This window comes from Ranitomeya imitator, chromosome 3, assembly GCF_032444005.1.
Source record: "Ranitomeya imitator isolate aRanImi1 chromosome 3, aRanImi1.pri, whole genome shotgun sequence".
In the NCBI taxonomy this organism is placed as follows: domain Eukaryota; kingdom Metazoa; phylum Chordata; class Amphibia; order Anura; family Dendrobatidae; genus Ranitomeya; species Ranitomeya imitator.
In genome coordinates, this window is record NC_091284.1 from 246,514,539 (window position 1) to 246,538,657 (window position 24,119).

The window sequence follows — 24,119 nt, forward strand, 5'->3', positions numbered from 1 at the left end:
ATAGGGAATGGGTGACCTTCTGGTGGCAGCACTCCAGCACCAACCTAATTGCGTTCCCCGGGAAGGCCCAAGCTGAAGGAGAGCAGCTAAAAGTAATCAGCCAGGATGAGTACCGTCGGCAGCAGGAGCTTCAACGAGGACAGGGAGCAGGACCTCCGACTTAAGGCCACAAAAGAGAAAGATCTACAGACTAAAACTCAGGCCAGGAGAATGAATTATGAGGACAGGGGCCCACGGAGATGTGGGACTGTGGTGGCGTTCCGCGTTAAATCCAGTAGGAATTTATCAAAGAACCTGACCTATATCCAGATCCAGAGGTGTTTGTCACCAGACGGGATGCAGAGGCTCACCTGCAGGAGGGACACCCAGGTAGGGACCTCTAGCCTGGTGACCACGTCACCTACACCAGGCACTGGGGAAATAAAGGATGGTATGCTCTGCATGTGCATAAATGTGTGCCAAAAGTCACCAAACCACCAGCTCGTGACCTTGAGCCACCACAAGCAGCCCTTTTTTGCTCACCAGCATCCCCACCTGGCAAGGTGACAATCACACCTACTTCTCACAGAGCACCCGTCACCATGTGCTCAAAGTCTACCCAAACTGTAATTGAACAAAGTTCAAGGAGCACCCAGACTCCCATTTTGAGTATTGACGCACTTTATGTCGTATCTGGCAATCGTCCAAATCCGCTGGTACTACCTTGGAAAAAGAACTAGATCTGCAAAGTTTGAATATGACTGTAAATAGTTGGAAGTTAACCCATTATTGGCAAGTTTAAAAATGACTGCTACAATTTAAAAGTTTGTTTAACCTGACCAGGTTTTATTTAAAAGGGGTCTCTCATTTAAAGGGATCCTCTGTTTAAAGAGTTCATCTGTTTAAGGAACATTTGAATCATGAACGGTGAATGGTTCACAAACTTTCTTGTAAATAGTTTGCACCTTCTTAAAGGTGCTTCCTACTGGTTTTACAAAGAAGCTTTAAATAGACTGTTTCTAATATTGCTGTGAAAGTTGCTTTGTTTTACAGAGACCTGAAGAAAAACCCGTTGGGCGAGGCAGGATTTCAGGTCTGGATACACGCCTTGTAGCCTGCCCAAGTCCTACACTGGGGGTTCATGACGGGTCCCTCGCATCGATGCTGATTAACTGACTTGAGTATTAAATTGCACCTTTAATTAAACTACCTCCATATTAAAAAACTTGAATATTGTTTGCACCCTTAAAGGGATTGTTGACTTGTTGCACTTTGCTGAAATAATATCCAAAGTTAGTAAGAATTGTACTTTATATGCTAGAAAGTTAATATATTAGTGAGATAATATACTGAATAAAAATTGAAACTTGAACCTAGATAGTGTTGTGTGCCGAAAGTAATAAAAATGTCAAATGTTGCACTGTTGAATTAAACAGACCTGATGTGGTATACCTGTAGGGGTAGCCTCTGTTAGTAGGAAAGTTCTGCACTTTGAATTAAATAAAAATAATGCTTGTTTTGCCCTTGAAGCCTTAAGAAATAGTATACCTGTAAGGGTCAGTGCATTTCATAGTTAGTTATTATACGGTTCTCTATTGTTAAAAGTAGGCCTATGATGTAAATATGTTCTTGTAACGTTCAAGCATCCATACCTCCCATAAAGGGAAGCTCGAGTTTGTACTATTAACTTGTTTTACATGTTTTATAGCATTTCAAAATCTGTATGTCTTATTTACTGACACATATTGTTGTTCTTCTTTTCCCAGTCCGGGAGTACTGGATTTAACGGGGGGAGTGTGGTGCCCCAGGGTCCTGGTCGTCACAGTAGCATTGCTTCCCTCACGGGGGAGGTGATGTGACGTTTGGAGGCAAGGAAGGATAACTGTCACCAGGTAAACACAAGCATGCAACATGTTCACACTCCAGGCCACCAGGGGGAGCTTTTGATCTTATTTACTTGGTGACTCCCCATATATATATGGTAGTTTTGAGGGAAAGTTTGTCAGCTAGTGCCAGGAAGCAGACTGGAGCAGTCTGAGGCAGAAGAAGGTGTACAGAGCTGTGTAGCCGCAGTGCTGCAGCTCTTGGGAAGAGATTATACAAAAGCCGAATATATTGAAGTGAGCATGTAGGAGAGAGGAGCACAGGTGAAGAGACCAGTGGGAGACCAGCCACGAGCAGGCTGCCTCCTTCTGAGGCGCAGACACCGGTAGCCGGAGCACAGAGGTCGTAAGGGTCTCTATGACTTACATCAGAGACCGGCAGGACAGCTGAACTGCAAAATATCTGTCCGCCCTAATACCCAGGAGGCATGGTGACACCTATGGAGCCCGGGGCGTGCTAGAGTCCCTGTAAAAAGGCTCAAGTCACCAGTCATACGAGTTATCGCCTATCCTATATGGGGGACAGAGAGACGATCTGTGAGGACCTTATGTGAAGCCATAGGCAGTAAGGAACTACAACACCACCGCGCTAGAGGAAGGCTTTAATCTTTACCTGGATAAGGGGACTCCCAACTTGCCTCTAAGCCAGCCGGACCCTACCTGCCCTGTAATCTGGTGCCCTGGACTGTGGCTGCCTGAAGTCTTCAGTAAACAAGGTAAAGAGACTGCAAACCTGTGTCCTCGTTCTTTACTGCACCTTCCACCATCTTCCATCTACACACCGGGAGCCCTGGGGATATCCTTCACCTGTGGGAAGTTATACCATTTAGCTGCCATAACATCACCCCAAAGGACCCCTTAAATCAGCGTCGGTCCCCACTGACCGAATACCACAGGTGGCGTCACAAACATAAACTCTATTCACCAAATCCCTTTAAAGACTTTTCCCTTTTACATGGGCGCCAAGGGCCACAGACTGGGTCGCCACCGTGACATCCCCCTGTGAACACCGGACCCGGTACCGGGTACCCCACGGCCCTGACGGGCGACTCAAGGGCGTCTTGCATTGGGGTTCACCAGACTCTAGCTATGCCACTGTATATTGCTATCTCTTCATAAGCCTAAAAATAATAAGTAGCTTTCTTTTTGGCAGCTTTAAATGAACATTAAATGGTCGTCCTTTTTCTATGGTACAGACGACTTTTATCTAATGTGTATGGGGGTCTTAGACTATTTTTCCTAATCCATAAGCCCTTACAATTAGAAGGATTCAAACAGGAAGTGTCCGATTGTCATTTTGCAAACCCAGATTCATCAGTCACACTGCCAGATGGCATCATGATTACTCACTTGAAAAAACAACAACACATTTCTATTGCACCATTGTACGTGGTGATGTGCTATCGCTTCTCAAACTGAAAAGACTGATTAGTAAATAGATGGGCACATTATGGCGTCTAATGTATGTTTAATACACCAGTGAGGGACGGGAGACATAGCCGCCGTTAAACGGGTGTGCCATTTTTACTGCATTTATGGTGCCAACCCCCGCTATTAGGCAGCACTAAATACATAGAGGCAGTATATATAATATTTTTACATATATATTCTGTTTGTTATCTCCTACGAGGATATATACATTGTGTAATCAGCCGCATTTTCATCTTAACTATGGTGCCACATACATGTCATCATAACATCACACTCAGACGTCCCATTAAGGGCCAGCAGGGTGAGTCGTCGAGCAGGGGCGCCCATTGTGCAGGTGATAAGGTGCTAACCTCCTCTGTTAGGTAGGGTGATTCAGCCTTGTAATAGGGATGGGCACCTCCCTATGATACCTTTGCAAGTGTCTTTTTGATACTCTGATGGTGGTTCTGTGTTAACTTTTACACTTTACAAATAAGTATATTCTAATCAAATAATTAAAAGCTACAGTTTAACCTATCTTAAGTACGGGGCTTTACAGTGAATATTTGCAAATACAATAACACCGGTACACTGTACCTTTTTTCAGCTGTGAGAATTAATAAAATTATATCTTTGGAGCATCCGCTAGGGCCTTCGGGTGCTCAGGCCGGGTCCGGTGGTCATTAACCCCTTTACCCCCGAAGATGGTTAGCACGTTAATGACCGGAAACAGTTTTTACAATTCTGACCACTGTCCCTTTATCTGGTTATAACTCTGGAACGCTTTAACGGATCCTGGCGATTCTGACATGTTTTCTTGTGACACACTGTACTTCATGAAAGTGGTAACATTTCTTTGATATGACTTGCATTTATTCGTGAAAAAAAAGGAAATTTGGAGAAAATTTAGAAAATGTTTGCAATTTTCCAACTTTGAATTTTCATGCCTTTAAATCACACAGATATGTCACACAAAATACATAATAAGTAACATTTCCCACATGTCTACTTTACATCAGCACAATTTTGGTGCCAAAATATTTTTTGTTAGGGAGTCATAAGAGTTAAAAGTTGACCAGCGATTTCTCATTTTTACAACATCATTTTTTTTAGGGACCACATTACATTTGAAGTCACTTTGTGGGAACTATATGATAGAAAATAACCAAAAGTGACACCATTCTAAAAACTGCACCCCTCATGGTGCTCAAAACCACATTCAAGAAGTCTATTAACCCTTCAGGTGCTTCAAAGGAATTTTTGGAATGTTTTAAAAAAATGAACATTTAACTTTTTTTCACAAAAAATTTACTTCAGATCCATTTTTTTATTTTACCAAGGATAACAGGAGAAACTGAACCCCAAAAGCTGTTGTACAATTTGTCCTGAGTACGCCGATACCCCATATGTGGGGGTAAACCACTGTTTGGGTGCATGACAGAGCTCGGAAGCGAAGGAGCGCCATTTGACTTTTCAGTGCAAAATTGGCTGGAATTGAGATCGGACGCCGTGTCGCAATTGGAGAGCCCCTGATGTGCCTAAACAGTGGAAACCCCCCACAAGTGACACCATTGTGGAACGTAGACCCCCTAAGGAACTTATCTAGATGTGTGGTGAGCACTTTGAACCCCCAAGTGCTTCACAGAAGTTTATAATGTAGAGCCGTAAAGATAAAAAAATCATATTTTTTCACAGAAATGATCTTTTCGCTCGAAAAAATTTTTTTCCCAAGGGTAACAGGAGAAATTGGACCCCAAAAGTTGTTGTGCAATTTGTGCTAAGTACGCTGATACCCCATATGTGGGAGAAAACTATTGTTTGGGCACAGAAGAGATTTAGTGAAGTTTTGGAATGCAGACTTTGATGGAATGGTCTGCGGGCATCACGTTCCATTTGCAGAGCCCCTGATGTGCCTAAACAGTAAAAAAAAACCACAAGTGACATTATTCTGAAAACTAGACCCCCCCAAGGAACTTATCTAGATGTGTTGTGAGAACTTTGAACCCCCAAGTGTTTCACTAAAGTTTATAACGCGATGATGGAGGTTCCCAACCCATAGCTGTATTATATTGGGTCCCAATGCCAGCATTTGGTGGGATGGGGGGATCATGATCTTATAAGCTCAGTGGGGAAGGTTATTTCTCATGTGGTGCGGAGGGGCAGGCTACTAGCTGCTCTGGAGGCAGGTAAATTTCTGAATCCTAAAAGGTTTCAAACTTTTGCGTTGTTTGAAAAACTCTGGAAAAAAATAAAGCTATGGAGGGGTATAGGGGAATACAGGAGATACACAGCCATGTGGTATGATCCCTGGCTGACTGAACTGCTAAGTCTACGGAATTTTGGACACTGGAGAAGAATAGGTATATGGTATGTGTCACAGCTGCTAGATGGTGAGAGATTTAAAACATTTGAAACACTCAGGAAAGAGTTCCCTTTGGAGCATGCTATGTTCTACCAGTATCTACAGTTGCGACACGCATTCTCTAGACAGTGGAGAAGGTCACCAATAGTGATACAGAGTGACAGTATGTTGAATATACTTGGTCCACAGAGGGATACTAGGGGTCTTATATTGCTAATTTACAGGGGATTGCTGGATAAGTTTTTGGAAAGATGCCCATTGATGGCTAGATCTAAATGGACAAGGGATTTGGGAGACATATCGGATGATCAGTGGGAGTCGATTTTACAATATGTCCCTAAAATATCTATAAGTGAATCTAGGAGGGTGTCGCAGTTCTTCACTATACATAGGGTATACAGGACACCTGTGTGGATGAAAAAAGCTGGACTAAGGGCGGACTCTGGATGCCCGAGATCTACGATAGCTGAAGCTGATATTCTTCATATGCTATGGTCTTGTCCAAGATTACAGGCATTTTGGATTGTGGTCCTAAATTTGGTGGAAAGAGTGACGGAAGCAACTATTACTCGAGATCCATTGACGTGTATTTTAGGACATGTAGAGAAGGTGGCGTCGGATGAATGGGGTAGGCTAGCAATAGCCAGACTGCTTTATCTTGCAAGGAAGACTATCACTTTGCACTGGTTAGATGAAAATCCTCCTACTAGGAAGGAATTTGTAAATAGAGTTAAGGTACCGTCACACTAAGCGACGCTGCAGCGATACCGACAACGATCCGGATCGCTGCAGCGTCGCTGTTTGGTCGCTGGAGAGCTGTCACACAGACAGCTCTCCAGCTACCAACGATGCCGGTAACCAGGGTAAACATCGGGTTACTAAGCGCAGGGCCGCGCTTAGTAACCCGATGTTTACCCTGGTTACCATCGTTAAAGTAAAAAAACAAACACTACATACTTACCTACCGCTGTCTGTCCTCAGCGCTCTGCTTCTCTGGTCTGGCTGTGAGCACAGCGGCCGGAAAGCAGAGCGGTGACGTCACCGCTCTGCTTTCCGGCTGCCCGGCGCTCACAGCCAGAGCAGAGAAGCAGAGCGCCGAGGACAGACAGCGGTAGGTAAGTATGTAGCGTTTGTTTTTTTACTTTAACGATGGTAACCAGGGTAAACATCGGGTTACTAAGCGCGGCCCTGCGCTTAGTAACCCGATGTTTACCCTGGTTACCAGCGAAGACATCGCTGAATCAGTGTCACACACACCGATTCAGCGATGTCAGCGGGAGAGCCAGCGACGAAATAAAGTTCTGGCCTTTCTTCCCCGACCAGCGACATCACAGCAGGGGCCTGATCGCTGCTACGTGTCACACTGGACGATATCGCTAGCCAGGACGCTGCAACGTCACGGATCACTAGCGATATCGTCCAGTGTGATGGTACCTTTAATTTTGTAATCCTTATGGAGCAAAGCGTATACATGAAAAGAGGCAAGATGAACCACTACGAGAATATCTGGGGGGGCTGGTTGGAGTTTCCCGGATTGGCTTCCGCAGAACTAGTTAAAAATAGGATATTAGGGTTATAAAAGAGTGTAACATTGTAATACATGGATAAGGATTGTACAAGAGTGACGGGGGGAGGTTGGGGGAGGTTTTCTTGTTATGGGAGGGGGGAGGGATGTGTTTGGTGTATTTACATTTATTAAAAAATGGGGAAAGTATTATAATTTGTACTCTAATGTATGTAATGTTATCCTTTCTGCTTTCTTCAATAAAAAGTATTTGGTTTAAAAAAAAGTTTATAACGCAGAGCCGTGAAATCATTTTTTCCCACAAAAATTATGTTTAGCCCCCAAATTTTTATTTTCACACAGGTAACAAGAGAAATTGGACAGCAAAAGTTGTTGTCCAATTTGTCCTGAGTACGTTGATACCCCACATGTGGGGGTAAACCACTGGGCGCACAGCAGAGATCAGAAGGGAAGGAGCACCACTTTACTTTTTCAATGCAGAATTTGCTGGAATTGAGATCGGACACCATGTCGCATTTGGAGAGCCCCTGATGTGCCTAAACAGTGGAAACCCCCCCAATTCTAACTCCACCCCTAACCCAAACACACCCCTAACCCTAATCCCAACCCTTACCACAACCCTAACCCCAACACACCCCTAACCCTAATCCCAACTCTAACCACAACCCTAAACCCAACATACCCCTAACCCTTATCCCAACCATTACCCTAACCACACCCCTAACCATGACACACCCCTATCCCTAATCCCAACCCTAACCCTAATCCCAGCCATAAACGTAATCCAAATCCTAAGCTCAAATCTAGCCCCAACCCTAACTTTAGCTCCAACCCTAACTTTAGCCCCAACCCTAACCCTAACATTAGCCCTAACTCTAACTTTAGCCCCAACCCTAACCCTAACCCTAATGGGAAAATGGAAATAATACATTTTTTTATTTTATTATTTTTCCCTAACTAAGGGGGTGATAAAGGGGGGGTTGATTTACTATTTATAGGTTTGTATCTCGGGTTTGTGTGTTTGGCAGCTGTCACACGCTAAAAGACGCTTTTTATTGCAAAAAAACAGTTTTGAATCACCACACTTTGAGAGCTATAACTTTTCCATATTTTGGGCCACAGAGTCATGTGAGGTCTTGTTTATTGCAGGACGAGTAGATGTTTTTATTGGTACCATTTTTGGGCACATTACATTTTTTGATCGCTTTTTGTTACGATTTTTGAGAGGCAGAATGAACAAAAACCAGCAATTCATGAATTTCTTTTTGGTGGGGCATTTATACTGTTCCGCGTGTGGCAAAATGGATAAAGCAGTTTTATTCTTCGGGTCAGTACTCAGTACGATTACAGCGATACCTCATTTATATCTTTTTTATGCTTTGGCACTTTTATACAATAAAAACTATTTTATATAAAAAATAATTGTTTTTGCATCGCTTTATTCTGAGAGCTATAACTTTTATATTTTTTCGCTGATGGCACTTTATGGTGGCTCTTTTTTTGCAGGACAAGATGACGTTTTCAGCGGTACCATGTTTATTTATATCTGTCTTTTTGATCATGTGTTATTCCACTTTTTGTTCGGCAGTATGATGATAAAGCATTGTTTTTTGCTTCGTTTTTTTTTTATATTTTTTTTACGGTGTTCACTGAAGGGGTTAACTAGTGAGACAGTTTTATATGTCAGGTCGTTCCGGTCGCCGGGATACCAAATATGTGTACTTTTATTGTTTTTTTTATTTACATAAAGAAATGTATTTATCAGAACAATATTTATTTTATTTTTTTTCTTTATTCAGGAATTTAAAAAAAAAATATTTTCACACAGTATAATATTTTTTTTAAACTTTTTTACTTTGTCCCAGGGTAGGACATCACTATATAGTGTCAGATCGCTGATCTGACCCTTTGCAGAGCACTGTGTCAGTTCAGCGATCTGACAGGCAGTGCAGGAAGCTTGCTGGTGCCTGCTCTCAGAAAGCACTGACAAGCCACCTCCCTGCAGGACACGGAAGGACCCCGTGGCCATCTTGGATCTGGGGGCCTGCAGAAATGAGACAGGAGGAGACCCTCAGGACAACGCGATCACATCGTGTTGTTCTGTTGGTCTCAGGGGAGCACGCAGGGATGCGCGATGCTTCCATATGCCAACGGAACGCTGCGATCTTGTTTGATCGCAGTGTTCCAGAGGTTAAAGTGCCGGGAGCGGACCGTGACCGCTCCTAGCACACAATGTCGGATGTCAGCTGTGATAATCAGCTGGCACCCAGCCGCGATCGGCCGCGCTCCCCCTGTGAGCGCGGCTGATCCCATATGAAGTATCCCGTCGATGGTCATACGGCCCAGGTCACCTCGAAGGGATAATACGCCTGATGTCAGAAAGGGGTTAAAGGGGTAGTCACGGTGGCAGTGACCTGGTCCGTGGCCCTGGGTGTCCAAGTTAACGGGAAAGTCTTTAAAGGGGTTATTTTGAATAAAGAATGTTCGTGATGCCACCTGTGGTATTCAGTCAGGGATGACAGACGCTGCTTAAAGGGGTCCAGTGTGGCTTCCCACAGGTGAAGCTTAGTCCCCAGGGCTTCTGGTGTAATAGGCAGAGATGGTGTGGTGCCAGAAAGAATAAAGAACACAAGGTTGCAGTCTCTTTACCTTTTACTGGTGGAGGAAAGCCACAGTCCAGGGTACTGGTAACAGGTGATGGTGAGGTCCAGGTAGCCTGGAAACGATTAGGGATCCCCTTAGTCAGGTGGTATTAGGAGCCTTCCTTGCTGCGATGTAAGGTGTGTCCCTTGCTGCCTATGGCTTCTCACAAGGTCCTCTCTCTTTCTGTCTCTGTGTCCTAGGACAGTACCCGCATGGCAGGCACGCCCCAGGGTCCTGGTCATCACAGTGGCACTGCTTTCCTCACGGGGAGAGTGATGTCACGCTTGGAAGCGATGAAGGATAACTCTTACCAGGTAACACAAACATGCAACATATTAACACTCCAGGCCACAAGGGGGGCTTTTGATTCTATTTCTAGGTGACTCCCCTACATATAGAAATATATTGTGGTTTGGAGGGAAAGTTAGTCAGATAGTCCCGGAGAGCAGACTGGAGCAGTCTGAGGCAGGAAGAATGTATGAGGAGCCGCGTACTCAGGCCACGCAAACCTCTATTGCAGGACATGACTTGACTGTACAGGAATACAAAACACATGATGTCTACTGTTATGATACGGTGGTCTAGGAGCAACATGGAAAGAGCTCTGAACGAAGTGGTAACCGTACTGACCGCAGTCCCTAAGCTCAACACAACACTAGAAGTAGCCGTGGAATGCTCCTAACTCTCCCTAGGCATCTCGTCACAGCCTAAGAGCTAACTACCCCTAAAAAAAGAAGCAGGAAAGCTATCTTGCCTCAGTGAAAATCCCCAAAGGATAGATTAGCCCCCCACAAATAATGACTGTGAGTGGAGAGGGAACGGACATACACAGAATGAAACCAGGATGAGCACAGGAGGCCAGTCTAGCTAAATAGATAGGACAGGATGGAATACTGTGCGGTCAGTATAAAACACTACAAAAATCCACGCAGAGTTTACAAAAAATCTCCACACCTGACTAAAGGTGTGGAGGGCAAATCTGCCTCCCAGAGCTTCCAGCAAGACAGAATTAATTCACACTGATAAGCTGGACAAACATAGAAAGCACAGAATGGATAAGTCCACAATCTATGGACAGAAAAGAGCAAGCAAAAACTTAGCTTTGCTGAACTGGTCAGGATAACAGGGAACTCCAAAGAGATGTGAATCCAACCAGGAACCATTTACAAGTGGCACTGGCTGAAGAAAGAGCCAGGCCTAAATAGCCGAGCAGAAGAGACGATAAGTGGAGGCAGCTGATGACAGCTAACTCCAAGGAGCAGCCATACCACTAGAAACCACAAGAGGGAGCCCAAGAGCAGAACTCACAAAAGTGCCACTTACAACCACCGGAGGGAGCCCAAGAGCGGAATTCACAACAGTCTACCTACCTGTCACCAGGCATAACCTTGACCCATGACCTTCCCAGGACAGAAAGCAACTAACCCCAAGTCATACCATGAAGACAATCAAAGAAAAATTAAAAGAGAAAAACCTGACTGTGAATAAGTTAACTGTTTACAAGATTTGTTTAAACTGGAAAAGGTTTTTGCATTAAGGAGTTCAGTTGTTAAAAGGGATCATTTGTTTAAAGACAGTGAGTTCATGGACAATGTATGATCCAAAAACTTTCCATTGTACATAGTTGGCACCTCTTTGGGTGCTTCCTACTGGTTTTACAATGGAGCTTTAAAAGAACTGTTTCTCGTTGCCTTAAATATTGATTTGTTTACAGAGACCCGAAGAAAAACCCATTTGGCACAGTTCCTGGTCTGGATACACGCTTTGAAGCCCGCCCAAAACCTACGTTGGGGGTTCATGACAGATCCCTGGCATCGTTGCTGCTGTTACAAAGTTATTACTTGACTTGAATATTAATTGCACAATTAAATGCACTACCTCCATACAGAAAAATGTTGAGAATTGTTTGCACCCTTAAAGGGAATGTTGACTTGTTGCACTTTATTAAATGTTTGATAGTATTAAAGATAGTATTGTACGTGGAAAATACTAGTGAGAGATAGTGACTACGAATAAAGCTGAAACTTTGCACTTGTAGGAAAGTGATTGATGGTGTTAGAAGAAGTGAGCTGGTATCGTAAGTGAAAGTATTATATACAGATAGTATTGAGATACAGGATAGGTTTAAAAATTGAAAATAAAACTAATGTTCAGTTTTGCACTTTGAATAAAGAGAAATCTAGATAGTATACCTGTAGGGGTAGTTGCTGTTCCATAGTATAATATAGTAAAAGTTCTATATTTTTAAAGAAAGTATCTATACCATGTAAATATGTTCTTGTAACGTTCAAGCATCAACTCCTCTCATAAAGGAAAGTTCCAGTTTGCATTAATTAACTTGTTTTACATGTTTACAGCATTTAAAAATTTGTATGTCTTTTTGCTAATTTGTATTGTTGTTCTTCTTTTCCCAGTCCGGGAGTACTGGATTTAACAGGGGGGGGAGTGTGATGCCCCTAGGTCCTGGTCATCACAGTGGCATTGCTTTCCTCACGGGGAGAGTGATATCATGCTTGGAAGCAATAAAGGATACCTCTCACCAGGTAACACAAACATGCAACATGTCCACACTCCAGGCCACAAGGGGGAGCTTTTGATCCTATTTCTGGAGCAGTCTGAGGCAGGAAGAACGTATGAGGATCCATGCAGCCACGAGAAATTGCTGCAGCTCCTAGACAGAGATAATAACAAAAGCTGAACAGATTTTAATGAGCGTTTGGGAGAGCGAAGCACAGGAGCAGGAAAGCCAGTGGAGCAGAGCAGTGAATTAGCTACGTCCCTGGCTGGCGCAGATTACCGGTAGCCGGAACACCGAGGTTGTGAGGGACTCTAAGACTGACAGCAGAAACTGGCAGGACAGCTGGATTACACATCACCTGTCCGCCCTAATACCCAGTAGGGACAGTGACACATAAAGCGCGGGTCATGATAGAGATCCTGTAAAAAGGCTCGAGTCACGGGCAATACAGGTTTATGTTCCACCTTTATGGAGGACAGAGAGAATTGTGAGGACCTTATCAGAAGCCATAGGCAGTAAGGGACTACAACACCACCGCGCTATGAGAAAGGCATTTAACTCCACCTGGTAAAGGGGACTCTGAATTCGCTTCCAAACCGGCTGGACCCTGCCTGTCCTGTGATCTGGTGCCCTGGACTGTGGTTGCCTGAAGCTACAGTAAACCAAGTAAAGAGACTGCAAACCTAAATTTATACACCGGGAGCCCTGGGGATATACTTCACCTGTGGGAAGTTATACCATCCAGCTGCCATAACATCATCCCAGAGGACCTCTTAAAGCAGCATCGGTCCTCACTGACCGAATACCACAGGTGGCGTCACGAACATCAACTTTATTCAATTACCCTTTGACATGGGCGCCCAGGGCCACGAACCGGGTCGCCACCGTGACATCTCCCAGTGAATACCGGACCCAGTACCAGGTACCCCACGGCCCTGGTGGGCGTTCTAACTCAACTTTGTCTGACTCCTCCACTCCAGTCAGGAGCTGCAGAAACTCATGTCTGCATGGCTCCAGGTCTCCTCTCGACTCTCTCCCTCTGTCTAACTAACTAACTCATCCTCCAGCCAGAATATATATAGGGAAGATCCACTGAAACCAGGTCTAGAGCTCCCCCTTCTGGCCTGGAATTAGAACATGTTGCATTTATGTGCTACCTGCTAAAGGGATCCTTGTCGCTTCCAGGCATGGCATCACCCTCCCCGAAAGGAAGGCAACACCACTGTAACAACCGGGGGTGTTACATTTTCATATCTACGATCCAATGTCTTATTCCATAAATCCACATTTTTTTTAAATATTCAAGTGAGCTATTAAAGAGAGCCTGCCCTCCTGAAATGCAAACTGAACTAATTAATGTTATGTAGGGGACTTAACCCCTATAAAAATCATACTAGCCGTATATATTTCACTGTCGGAATTAGTTTGAAAACTCTTTATATTCTATATGCAAATGAAGGGGCATGGTCAAGAGCTTGATGCACCGTTATGCCTTCCTCCATTTACATTCTGAGCCATTGCCTGACTCTAATTGACAGCGCTCACTTGGCTAGAGCAAGTACTGCCTGAACCCTAACTGCGGTGCTACGCATGCAAACTGACTATGCAGGAGTCAGCGTTGCACACAGAATACAGAGGCAGGTCCCTCTTCCATCATTGCCTCCTGTAAATGTTCTACATTCAGAAGTGTAGCAATTGGCTTCAGAGGAGAGAAGAGATCGGTTATATGCACCTCAAGACCTCAGTACACACCTACTCTGTGATGAACTGAAGACAGGAGACGTAAATAATCTCTCCTTCTCACTGAAAGTGCTCCCTACATAACTGTTTAACCAGTTTTCAGGGTTGACAGACTGGCTTTAAGATCTATGGGCTGGACACTGATGTCCCCTCCAGGACTTATTTTAAATGAAAGGAGAAGTTACCAGTGTACATGTAGACCAGGAGGGCAGACTGTCAGTTATGACATGTCTTACACTAGTAACGCCTCCTTCCATTTAAAATCAGCTCTGGAGGCAGATTCTCAGTGAGATCTATGTCAGGCCCATAGATCTTCAGAGCTCAATTACATCTAACAAAAACATGGATTTCTCTGAAATATGACAACGAATTGCAGATATCAAGGTATCATTTTATTCAATTTTCTATGACCTACATGTCCATATACATAGATGGCTTAGGAGGGTTGATCCTACTGACAGATTCCCTTTAATTAGTATATTTCAACTTTCTACAAAACCAGTTCCCAACAAAAAAATTCCAAGTATTCTGAATTTTATTTACCTTCTGGGTGAATGATCCTACAGTATCTAGCACTATGTTTCCTAGTATCACCTTCTGACTGAAGGCTTTGAATAATGTAGAAGAGCTGCTGTTTCCATGGTGTATCAAGCTACAAGCTTATGTGTACTGCAATAATGGAGAATTTCATGGGAGCATTCAGAACACACAACACACAGTTATCCTTCACTTGACAATATATGCATCTAATTTGTACTCCTTACAGTATAAAGCTATATATTTGCTCCCTGAAGACCAACTCTAAGCAGGTAAACTGCTCATGATTGTTTGTATTATCAGGTTACTTCATTTATAGTTATAGTTTGCTTAGAGGGATATTCTGCGGGCGGGAGCAGCAGGGGGCGTGTCATTGTGGGCGGCACCAAGCTGAGCGCTCTGACGTCAGAGCAAGGGGAAAACCAATCCTGCTGTGCAGCGGAACAAATCTACACTATCCCGACGGAAGCGGAGGACCGGGAGGGTCCGGATTAACTAAGGGTGCACAGTATGTCGCAGCACGGAGACGCCGCAGCACCCGGCGACGCTAATGCAGCTGAAAGACAGAGTGTCGATAGAGAGTCTGGTAGCGCAGCGGTGCAAGGAGCGGCACCCATCATGCCGGTGCTGATGCCATATACCCCGGGTGGCCCGTGGCTTCCAATGTATGAAGGTGAGCCTAATACCCTTGACGATTTCAGAGAAAAGATGCTGGCCCATTTTGACATGTTCCCCGTGGGTGAACTTCAGCGTGTTAGTCTCCTGATGATGCAGTTAAGTGGCCATGCTAAGCGAGAAGTCACAGCATGGGCAGCTGATCTAAAAGGCACTGTTGAATGCATATTTGCTGGATTAAAAGCTATATTTGAAACCACTGCCGGCAGCAAAGCTAAAGTACGATTCTTTAATTGCAAACAAAAAGCTAATGAGGGCGTGAGAGACTTTGCCTTAAACCTGCAGGAAGCCCTTAAATCACTTACACTGGCTGAACCCATTTTTAACACCGGAGCGGATAAACTGCTAAGAGATCAATTTATTGAGGGACTCTACACCCCTTCTCACCGGGGGCATGTGAGTATGCTTGTTTTTAAGAACCCTGAATTGACATTTGCCCAATTAAAGGAGAGCGCTATACATCTCCAGCTGGCAGAGGCACCTCGGGATCAGGATCCTGCGCAACCCATGGCAGAGGCACCTCAACAACAGGGAGTGCAAGTGACATCAGCTATGTCCGGGGCCATTGCTAAGCCCCTGGGGCCCAGTACTAATGAGGCTCTTCAACAAAAGCTTGACTCTTTAACTGATGTTGTTGCTTCAATGGCTAAAACCATGCAGGAGATGAGAGGACCCAAGATGGAGTTGGCAAACCTTAGAGAGGATGTTCCATGGATGGGACCCCGGAAATGCCCGACATGGAGAGGACGACCCCGCGACCGCTACCAACCGGATGGACAGCCCATTTGCCGCCGTTGCCAGCAGCCAGGCCACTTTGCACGAGATTGTGATTTAAACGGGAATCCCCTGGGAATGCGGGCCGCTTCACAGGAATGAACTTTCAAGGCCCAACACCCTGGCACAACAGGTACATCGGAGGACGACCCATTATCCCTATCGTGCTGGACGGAATTCCCCTCAACGCTTTGCTGGACACAGGTTCCCAGATTTCATCTATACCGTATATCCTTTATAAGAGGTACTGGGCTGATGCAGATATTGATAAAGGGCCCTCTGATGTTGAACTAGATATATGGGCCAGTAATGGTAAGTTGGTACCGAAACTAGGATTCAGGGAGATGACCATAAAGATTGGTAAAGTAGAATTGAAGAAACAGGGTATAATTGTTGTTGATGTTGACCGGCGGAACTGTGAACCAACTGTATTGATAGGAATGAATGTGTTAGAGAACTGCTTTGCCGAAGTTATTTCTGTCTTACAGCAAATTGCTGAAACTGCCCAATCCTACCAGCAGAGAGTTCTCCGGAGGGAAATAAAAGTATTGATGTTAAGGCAACAGGTAGAAGTTGCAGGTGGAGAAATCGGTAGTGTGAGGGTAAGTGATCCAACGTCTATTGTAATCCCACCAAAAACAGAAATGCTGGTTTGGTGTAGAGCAGCCATTGGTACTAAGGGACGAGATTATCAAGCCTTAATAGAACCAGTGTACACCGACAACAGGCCCACTATACTCACAGCACGAGGGGTAGTCGAGGTACACCGGGGACGAGTGCCGGTACGACTTTTGAACTGTGGAGAGGAAGAGGTCACTTTGCCAAGGTATGCTACAGTGGCAAAGCTATATACTGTTGACAACAATGCCATCACAACCATTGAGCCCTTAGAACCAACCTGTCAGGTGGAAGGCAACGGCTCAGACGGAGAATTGGAGGATTGGTGTCAACAGCTACACGTGGGCATAAATTCAACACCTACCCATCAAAAACAAGGGGTGTATAGGCTAGTGACGGAATATGAACAAGTCTTCAGTAAACACCCATTGGACTTCGGACGGATAGAAGGGGTAGAACACACAATCCCCACCAGTGACCATCCCCCAATAAAAGAAAGATATAGACCCATACCGCCCGCTCACTATCAATGTGCAAAAGATATGCTGAGGGAGATGAAACAGGCCGGGGTAATAAGAGACAGCTGTAGCCCCTGGGCGGCCCCTCTAGTGCTTGTCAAAAAAAAGGACGGAACCATGAGAATGTGCGTAGACTACCGGCGGATTAATAACATCACCCATAAAGACGCCTACCCCTTGCCTAGGATAGAAGAGTCCTTGACTGCTTTGAAATCTGCTAATTATTTTTCCACCTTAGACTTAACAAGCGGGTATTGGCAAGTCCCTGTGGCTGAGAGAGATAAGGAAAAGACGGCATTCACCACACCAATGGGTCTAAGTGAATTTAATCGCATGCCGTTCGGACTCTGCAATGCATCCGGTACCTTCCAGCGGCTGATGGAATGCTGCCTCGGACACAAGAACTTCGAGACCGTCCTCCTGTACCTAGATGATGTGATCGTCTACTCAAAGACTTACGAACAACACTTAAAAGACCTGGCAGAAGTGTTCAAAGCCTTATCCAGGTATGGCATGAAAATCAAGCCATCCAAATGTCACCTTCTCAAGCCAAAGGTACAGTATCTGGGACACATCGTGAGTTCGGAGGGAGTAGCACCGGATCCCGAGAAAATAACCGCCATAAGGGATTGGCCGAGACCTACCAGCGCAAAAGAAGTGAGGCAATTCCTGGGATTGGTGGGTTACTATCGCAGATTTATAAAAGGATTTACCAAGTTGGCAGCACCCTTGCAAGACGCCTTGGTAGGGCAGACAAAGAAACCTTCAAACCGAAACCCTCCTTTCCAGTGGAACGATGAAAGGGAAGACTCCTTTGAACAATTAAAGAAGGCACTAACCGGTGAAGAGGTTCTGGCATACCCAGATTACCATCAACCTTTCATCCTCTACACCGATGCCAGTAATGTGGGACTAGGAGCGGTGCTGTCACAAAAGCAAGAAGGTCGGGAGAAAGTCATCGCCTTTGCAAGTAGAAAGCTCCGGCCTACTGAAATTAATCCAGAAAATTATAGCTCCTTCAAATTGGAACTACTGGCAGTAGTTTGGGCTGTGACTGAACGTTTCAAACACTATCTGGCCGCTGCAGAATTTATTGTCTATACTGACAACAATCCGTTGACCCATCTGGACACAGCCAAATTAGGTGCGTTAGAACAGCGATGGATAGCCCGGTTATCTAATTACAACTTCATAATCAAGTATCGAGCAGGTCGCAAGAATGGAAATGCCGGTGCCCTATCCCGGATGCCACACTTGAGAGATGTAGAAGAAGAAACGGGGGAGCTTGAAGAAATTGAACTACCAGCCTTCCATCATCCCAAGGCAAAACATCATCAGTCAAGTACCTATCAGAAACAACAAGAGGTGAATTTTAATCCGTTAGCACACCATAGATGGGCTGACACCCAAGACAGCAATCCAGCTGTGAAGTTGGTGAAGGAACTGCTGACTGAGCAAAGTGCATATCCCGATGAGGATGCCCCAGAAGAGACGCATCAACTCTTGAAAGAGAGAGGCAAAATGTTCCTGTATCAAGGGAAGCTCTGTAGAAGGTACACCAATCCGAAAACACATGAATTGGTTTGGCAGATTATCGTGCCTAAACAAGATAGGCTTACCATAATGGTGCTGGTCACTTCGGTTGGAAAAAGTTAGAAGTACTTCTAAGAGAAAGATTTTATTGGGTCGGGATGAGAAAATCAATCGAACAGTGGTGCAGAAATTGTGGCCCGTGCAACCTCAGAAGAAACGATCAAAAGAACCAAAGAGCACCACTGCAGCCCATAATCACCAAACAACCACTTGAACTTGTAGCCATGGACCACGTGAAGTTGACACCAAGCCGGTCCGGCTATGTCTATGCCTTGACCATCGTGGACCATTATTCACGCTTCTTGGTAGTAGTACCTGTAAAAGATCTGACAGCAAAAACAGCAGCCAAAGCGTTCCAAACGTACTTTTGTAGACCCCATGGATATCTGGAACAGGTTCTCACCGACCAAGGTACAGCCTTTGAATCAGAGATCTTCAGAGAATTCTGTAATATGTATGGTTGCAAAAAGATCCGGACGACGGCCTATCATCCACAAACAAACGGCTTATGTGAGAAGATGAACCATATTGTAATAGACCTACTAAAGATTTTACCTGAGGCAGAAAGGAATCAATGGCCAGAGAAATTGCCTGACTTGGTGGATCTGTATAATCATGTCCCGGTGAGCTCCACCAACTGCACCCCAGCTTACCTTATGCGTGCAAGACCCGGCCAATTACCAATTGATCTAGAAATGGGAATTCTGAAACCAGACGCAGAAGTTCAAGACTCCAATTGGGATATCATACGGCAAAAGCAGTATCGCCAAGTGCAAGAGAGTGTGGAAAGAAGCCTTCAGCAAACTAGAGAAAGACAAGAGCGAACTTTCAACCAGAATGCTCTAGCGACCCCATTAAGACCGGGTGACCAAGTGCTCAAGAGAAACCGTCGAACCAATAAACTAGACAATCAGTGGGAAGCCGTACCCTACACAGTTTTACCAACAAGAATGGATAATCCTAAAATGTGTCTCATTAGCAAAAACGGAGGCTTAACATCTGTATTAGTGTCAAGAGACAATCTTAAATTGTGTCCGGAAGCATTGAAAGAGCCAGAAGTTGTCCAGCCAGAACCAGAAGTTATTCAACCCATGCAGGTCCAACCAGTAAAGGAAAAAGAAGAGGAAATGTATCACACCTGTATAGGAGACTTTCCCAAAACCCTACTAACATACCATGGTGCAGTAGTGGTTCCCATGGTGGCCTTTTACCCAACACCGAACCCAATACCAGAAGTCCCAAGACAGGAGGAGGCTGACCTCGTACTATGGGAGGTTCCAGGCCAGGAAGAACAGATTCCTGGTCAGAGTAATCCCATTCACGGTGGACTTGCCAACTCCATAGTCGTGGAATTATCTTTAGCAGAGCGGGCAGATACTACATCCGCAGTAGACAGTAGTACACCACATGAAGAGACACCGCTATTACGTAGATCACAGCGCAGTACCCAGGGTCAATTACCGGCCAGGCATGCGGATTACCAACTATAAAACTATAGTCATTGTTATCATTCTGCAACGTTTAAGCCCAGTGCCTACAGAGACTTGTCTGTATGAACTTATTGCATATTCTTGAACTTTTTATCAGCCCGGAGGCACTAAATCAAAGCTTTTTTTGCTTTTTGCTCATTTTGAACTTTCTTTAGACTTTATATTGGTAACTCCGTTGGAAAAATGGAACAAAATTCTTGGACACAAAGTGCAGTGCCTTTCCTAGTACCTTCAAGGATAGAACTGTATTAATGGACGCTATTTGAAGTGACTTTTTACAAAACTCTATTTTTGTTTCCTTGAGTGGTTTTTGTAACTTTTCATTTTTAAGACTCTGTACATATTAATTGTTATTTCAAAATGTTATCGTCCCACAGTCCCGGAGTACTGTTCTTAACTAAGGGGGAATGTGGCACCCCTAGAGGTATTTGCCACAAATATAGTTACTGACACTGAATACAAATACTAAAATAGCAAGACTGCACTACCTCCTCCGGCCAGAAGGGGGAGCTCCAGAGACTCCCCTTGATCCATTCTGGTCTGAGAGAAGAACTGGCAGTTGGGCAGTTGGGCTAAGGAGCTGAAAGTGAGAGGTCATACAGCTGAATTTCTAACAGCCCTATGACGGTTTCCAGGCCCAAATCACCGGCCTGAGGAGAAGAGGGATAGAGAAAAAGGACATTGTGAGAACCGGGTAGCATTAATCACTACCCAGAACAGGCGCAAAGACGGATACCGGATCCGTGGCTGTATTCATTACATATAATACAGCAACCGGAAAAACGTGAGGTGATATCAGCTTCACTAGGGTCGGACGCAGCAACAGACACAGAGTTCAGCGGTACTCCCGGAGGGGGTAAGCCGATAAAAGGACTCGGGTTGCCCGTCGAACCAGGACCCGGAGGGGACAGATTGGGCTGGCAGCCAGTTCACATACAGCAGCAGGGCCACACAGAAACTGCGCACAATAAGAGGCGAAGACCCCGGCAGGGTCAAAGTAACTCAGAGTTCCCATACAGACTCCGGTGACAGGACTGGTTGTAAATCCCTTTATGTTGAAGTAAACTGGTTAAACGTTTCAGTGCCTGAGACTTTCATTTGGACAATAGCCATCTATCCAGGATCGGGATCATCACCGCTGGGAGAACCTGCTGCTGATCAAGTAAGTGCCTGTTCCCTCATGATACCCCTTACACTGTGCATTGCCTGAGGCCACAGCACCAGGTCAAGCCACCCGTGACATCTCCCTCAAGATACAGACCCCATTGGTCCGGTGCTGGGTACCCCGGTCTCCTGGGCGTCACACTAAGTTTCATACAATTGTCTGTATTATTGAATTATACACAGATTTCTGAAAGTACAGTTCCCATTTAAGCCAACAACCACAGCTGCTTTATAAAAGGTATAGGTAAAGGATAGTCCTCATGGGGTTTTGGAGAGGTTTCAATATATACAACCTACCGAATACAACTTACACATATCTTCTGTTCTCTTGAATTAACGAACAGGGCAGTAAGGATTTTAAGACCCCCATGTTCAGTTGGAAAGTTTCATAAATTGCCCTCTTTTCCACATCCATTATAAGATTTTGTTCCAAAGAAAACTACCAAAATAAAAAATGTGAACTAGCCTTTAATCTGCTGTGAGAAGGTCACTGGTAAAATGCAGGAGGGGAAATTTGTGTCACTCAGGATGTTGGCCTCAGTGATATAAACCTTGAAAAATGCTCCAGCATACTAATTGCTGAGAGGGATTAATGGGCCATATTAAGGGCTGGGTTTTTGCTGGTAGCTGAAGAATGGGTGGGAGGCTGTTCACCATATCTCCACCCCACGGTGTGGTACAGAAGATAAACATGACGTCTTTGGACTCATTCAGTGTTCGGTGTGTTCGGAAACAAAGTCTCCAGAGCTGTGCTCGTCTTAAAGAGAACTGAACCATGTGTTATTTTTCCTGAGTGGGTAGATCCCCGTACCCACACAGACTGTACTGTATGCTTTTTTGTTTTTCCCATTATGCCAGAAGGCCGTGTTTATTTATTTAACTTTGCACTGGTTTATGCAGTACGTGTTAATAAACCATTTGAAGACTTAAATGGAAAGAATCCCTGTGCCTACCTCTTTGAGCCGCTCTAACACAGTGCCATAGAGACAGAAGACTACGGTAGGACACTGTAGAGCACTAAGAAAAAAAAAGTCCTAATATATACAAAAGACCCATCAACAAATTAACCATACTGTTTCACAATCATTTGTACTTACCTCCACCATTTTTCTGGCACAGATATGGGAATCGCCAAACATTGCCCAAACCCACAGAGTATCCAATTTGTGCAAGAATGTACTGCAGCTTGTTGTTCCATGCCGGTCTGTCCTCTAATTCAGAAATATCTTCCAGCGGTTTTCCTCTACTCTCTTCACCAGATACATTTAGTGCACTCGCTTTATGATCTATTGGTTCCTCATGGGCCAGCAAGTCAGCGACAGATTCTGTGACATGTTGGTTGCTGTGCTCTCGCTGAGTCACTTTACTGTTTTTAGGCATTTGGAGAAGTGTGAGTTGAAGAACACCAAGGTAGATTCTGGTGCACAGAAATAATCCAGCACAAGGAGTTATTTAATACTTTCTTCCATGCAATATTGGCCTGGAAAAAAAAGAAAAATTTAGATTCTACAAACTTAGAAAAAAAAGTTACTTTTTGTAAAAATGCTCAATTACATGATAATTAATGTAACCTAAAAAAAAAGTACACACAAGTGATTAGCTAACAGATATATACACATAGAAACATGCTTCAATAGTACCTATCACGTATAGCCCCAGACTGGTGATAGGAACTCTTAAAATATAAATTTACAAAATTCACATAATTTTATTCCTTGATTAGTTATCAAGAGCTGCAGATACAAAATTAAGGTATTATAGCTCCGTCAGGTACAGTCAAAATTCTCTATGCTTTCCTTCATGATCTATCAGCAAGCTACAGACGGATTAATAAGATATTTGGATCGGGTTTACAGCAGTATGTACCTTTTTGGCAGTCAGACAAGTTATGGCTTTGCATATTATTACTATGGTCTGGAACTTTTGGTACAACATAAAATCCACTATAATATATTAAGAAATTGTAATTAAAGGAAAACTAAATCAAAACAATTATTTTATGTACAGATAAGCTACTTTTTAATACTACAAGCAGATAGATGGCATACACTTAGGCTCCCAAAATAGTATGGGTGCCTGAATATTAACTAAGACTTGGGAATACATGTAAACAATTAACTGGGCAGTTACACTCAATGCCAAGCAGCAGCTGCTGAAGAAAACAAAGGTTAGTTTGTTCTCCCATATAAACCCAATCCTTTTTAATTTTTTAAATGACATAGAAAAGTGGGAGATTGTTCGAAAACAAGCAAATAGAAATACAAGCCTGTGATTTTTCCCCTAGTCCCTTAGTTGAGCACCAACTGCTCCACTATTCACTTTGCTATCAATGGCTCTATGCAAGTAGGTGCACAAATTTGGGCATAGAACACCAGCACAGGTGGCGTAATAAAGTGACATCATTATCCCTGTTTGTCCAAAATAGCCCCTATTGCAAGTTTAAAGAAGCTTGTGGAGTGCTGCTCTACTGTGCAAACGAAGACTACGGTAATTATAAAATTGTGTGGTATAATTTTATTATTTTAATAGAAGGCAACTATACGGTGGAGGGTACTAATGGTGCATGTACTGTACACTGTGGGAACATCATTAGTGAGTAGTGGATACAAGAAAGATGTCATTATTGTGTGGGACACTAAGGGAAAACCAATAATATAGGGGTCACTAAGGGAACATCATTAATATGTTGA

At 44.2% G+C, this 24,119-nt stretch overlaps 1 protein-coding gene across 1 annotated transcript in view; it reads right to left on the reverse strand.

Annotated features, from left to right (window-relative positions):
* SLC6A17 (solute carrier family 6 member 17) overlaps window positions 1-24,119 on the reverse strand; it is a 161,643-nt gene that overhangs the window by 100,673 nt on the left and 36,851 nt on the right. Inside the window, exon 2 of the mRNA XM_069756318.1 lies at window positions 22,527-22,909. Coding sequence (XP_069612419.1) covers window positions 22,527-22,809 — 283 coding nt within the window. The 5' untranslated portion in view covers window positions 22,810-22,909. The remainder of the gene's footprint in view (window positions 1-22,526; window positions 22,910-24,119) is intronic.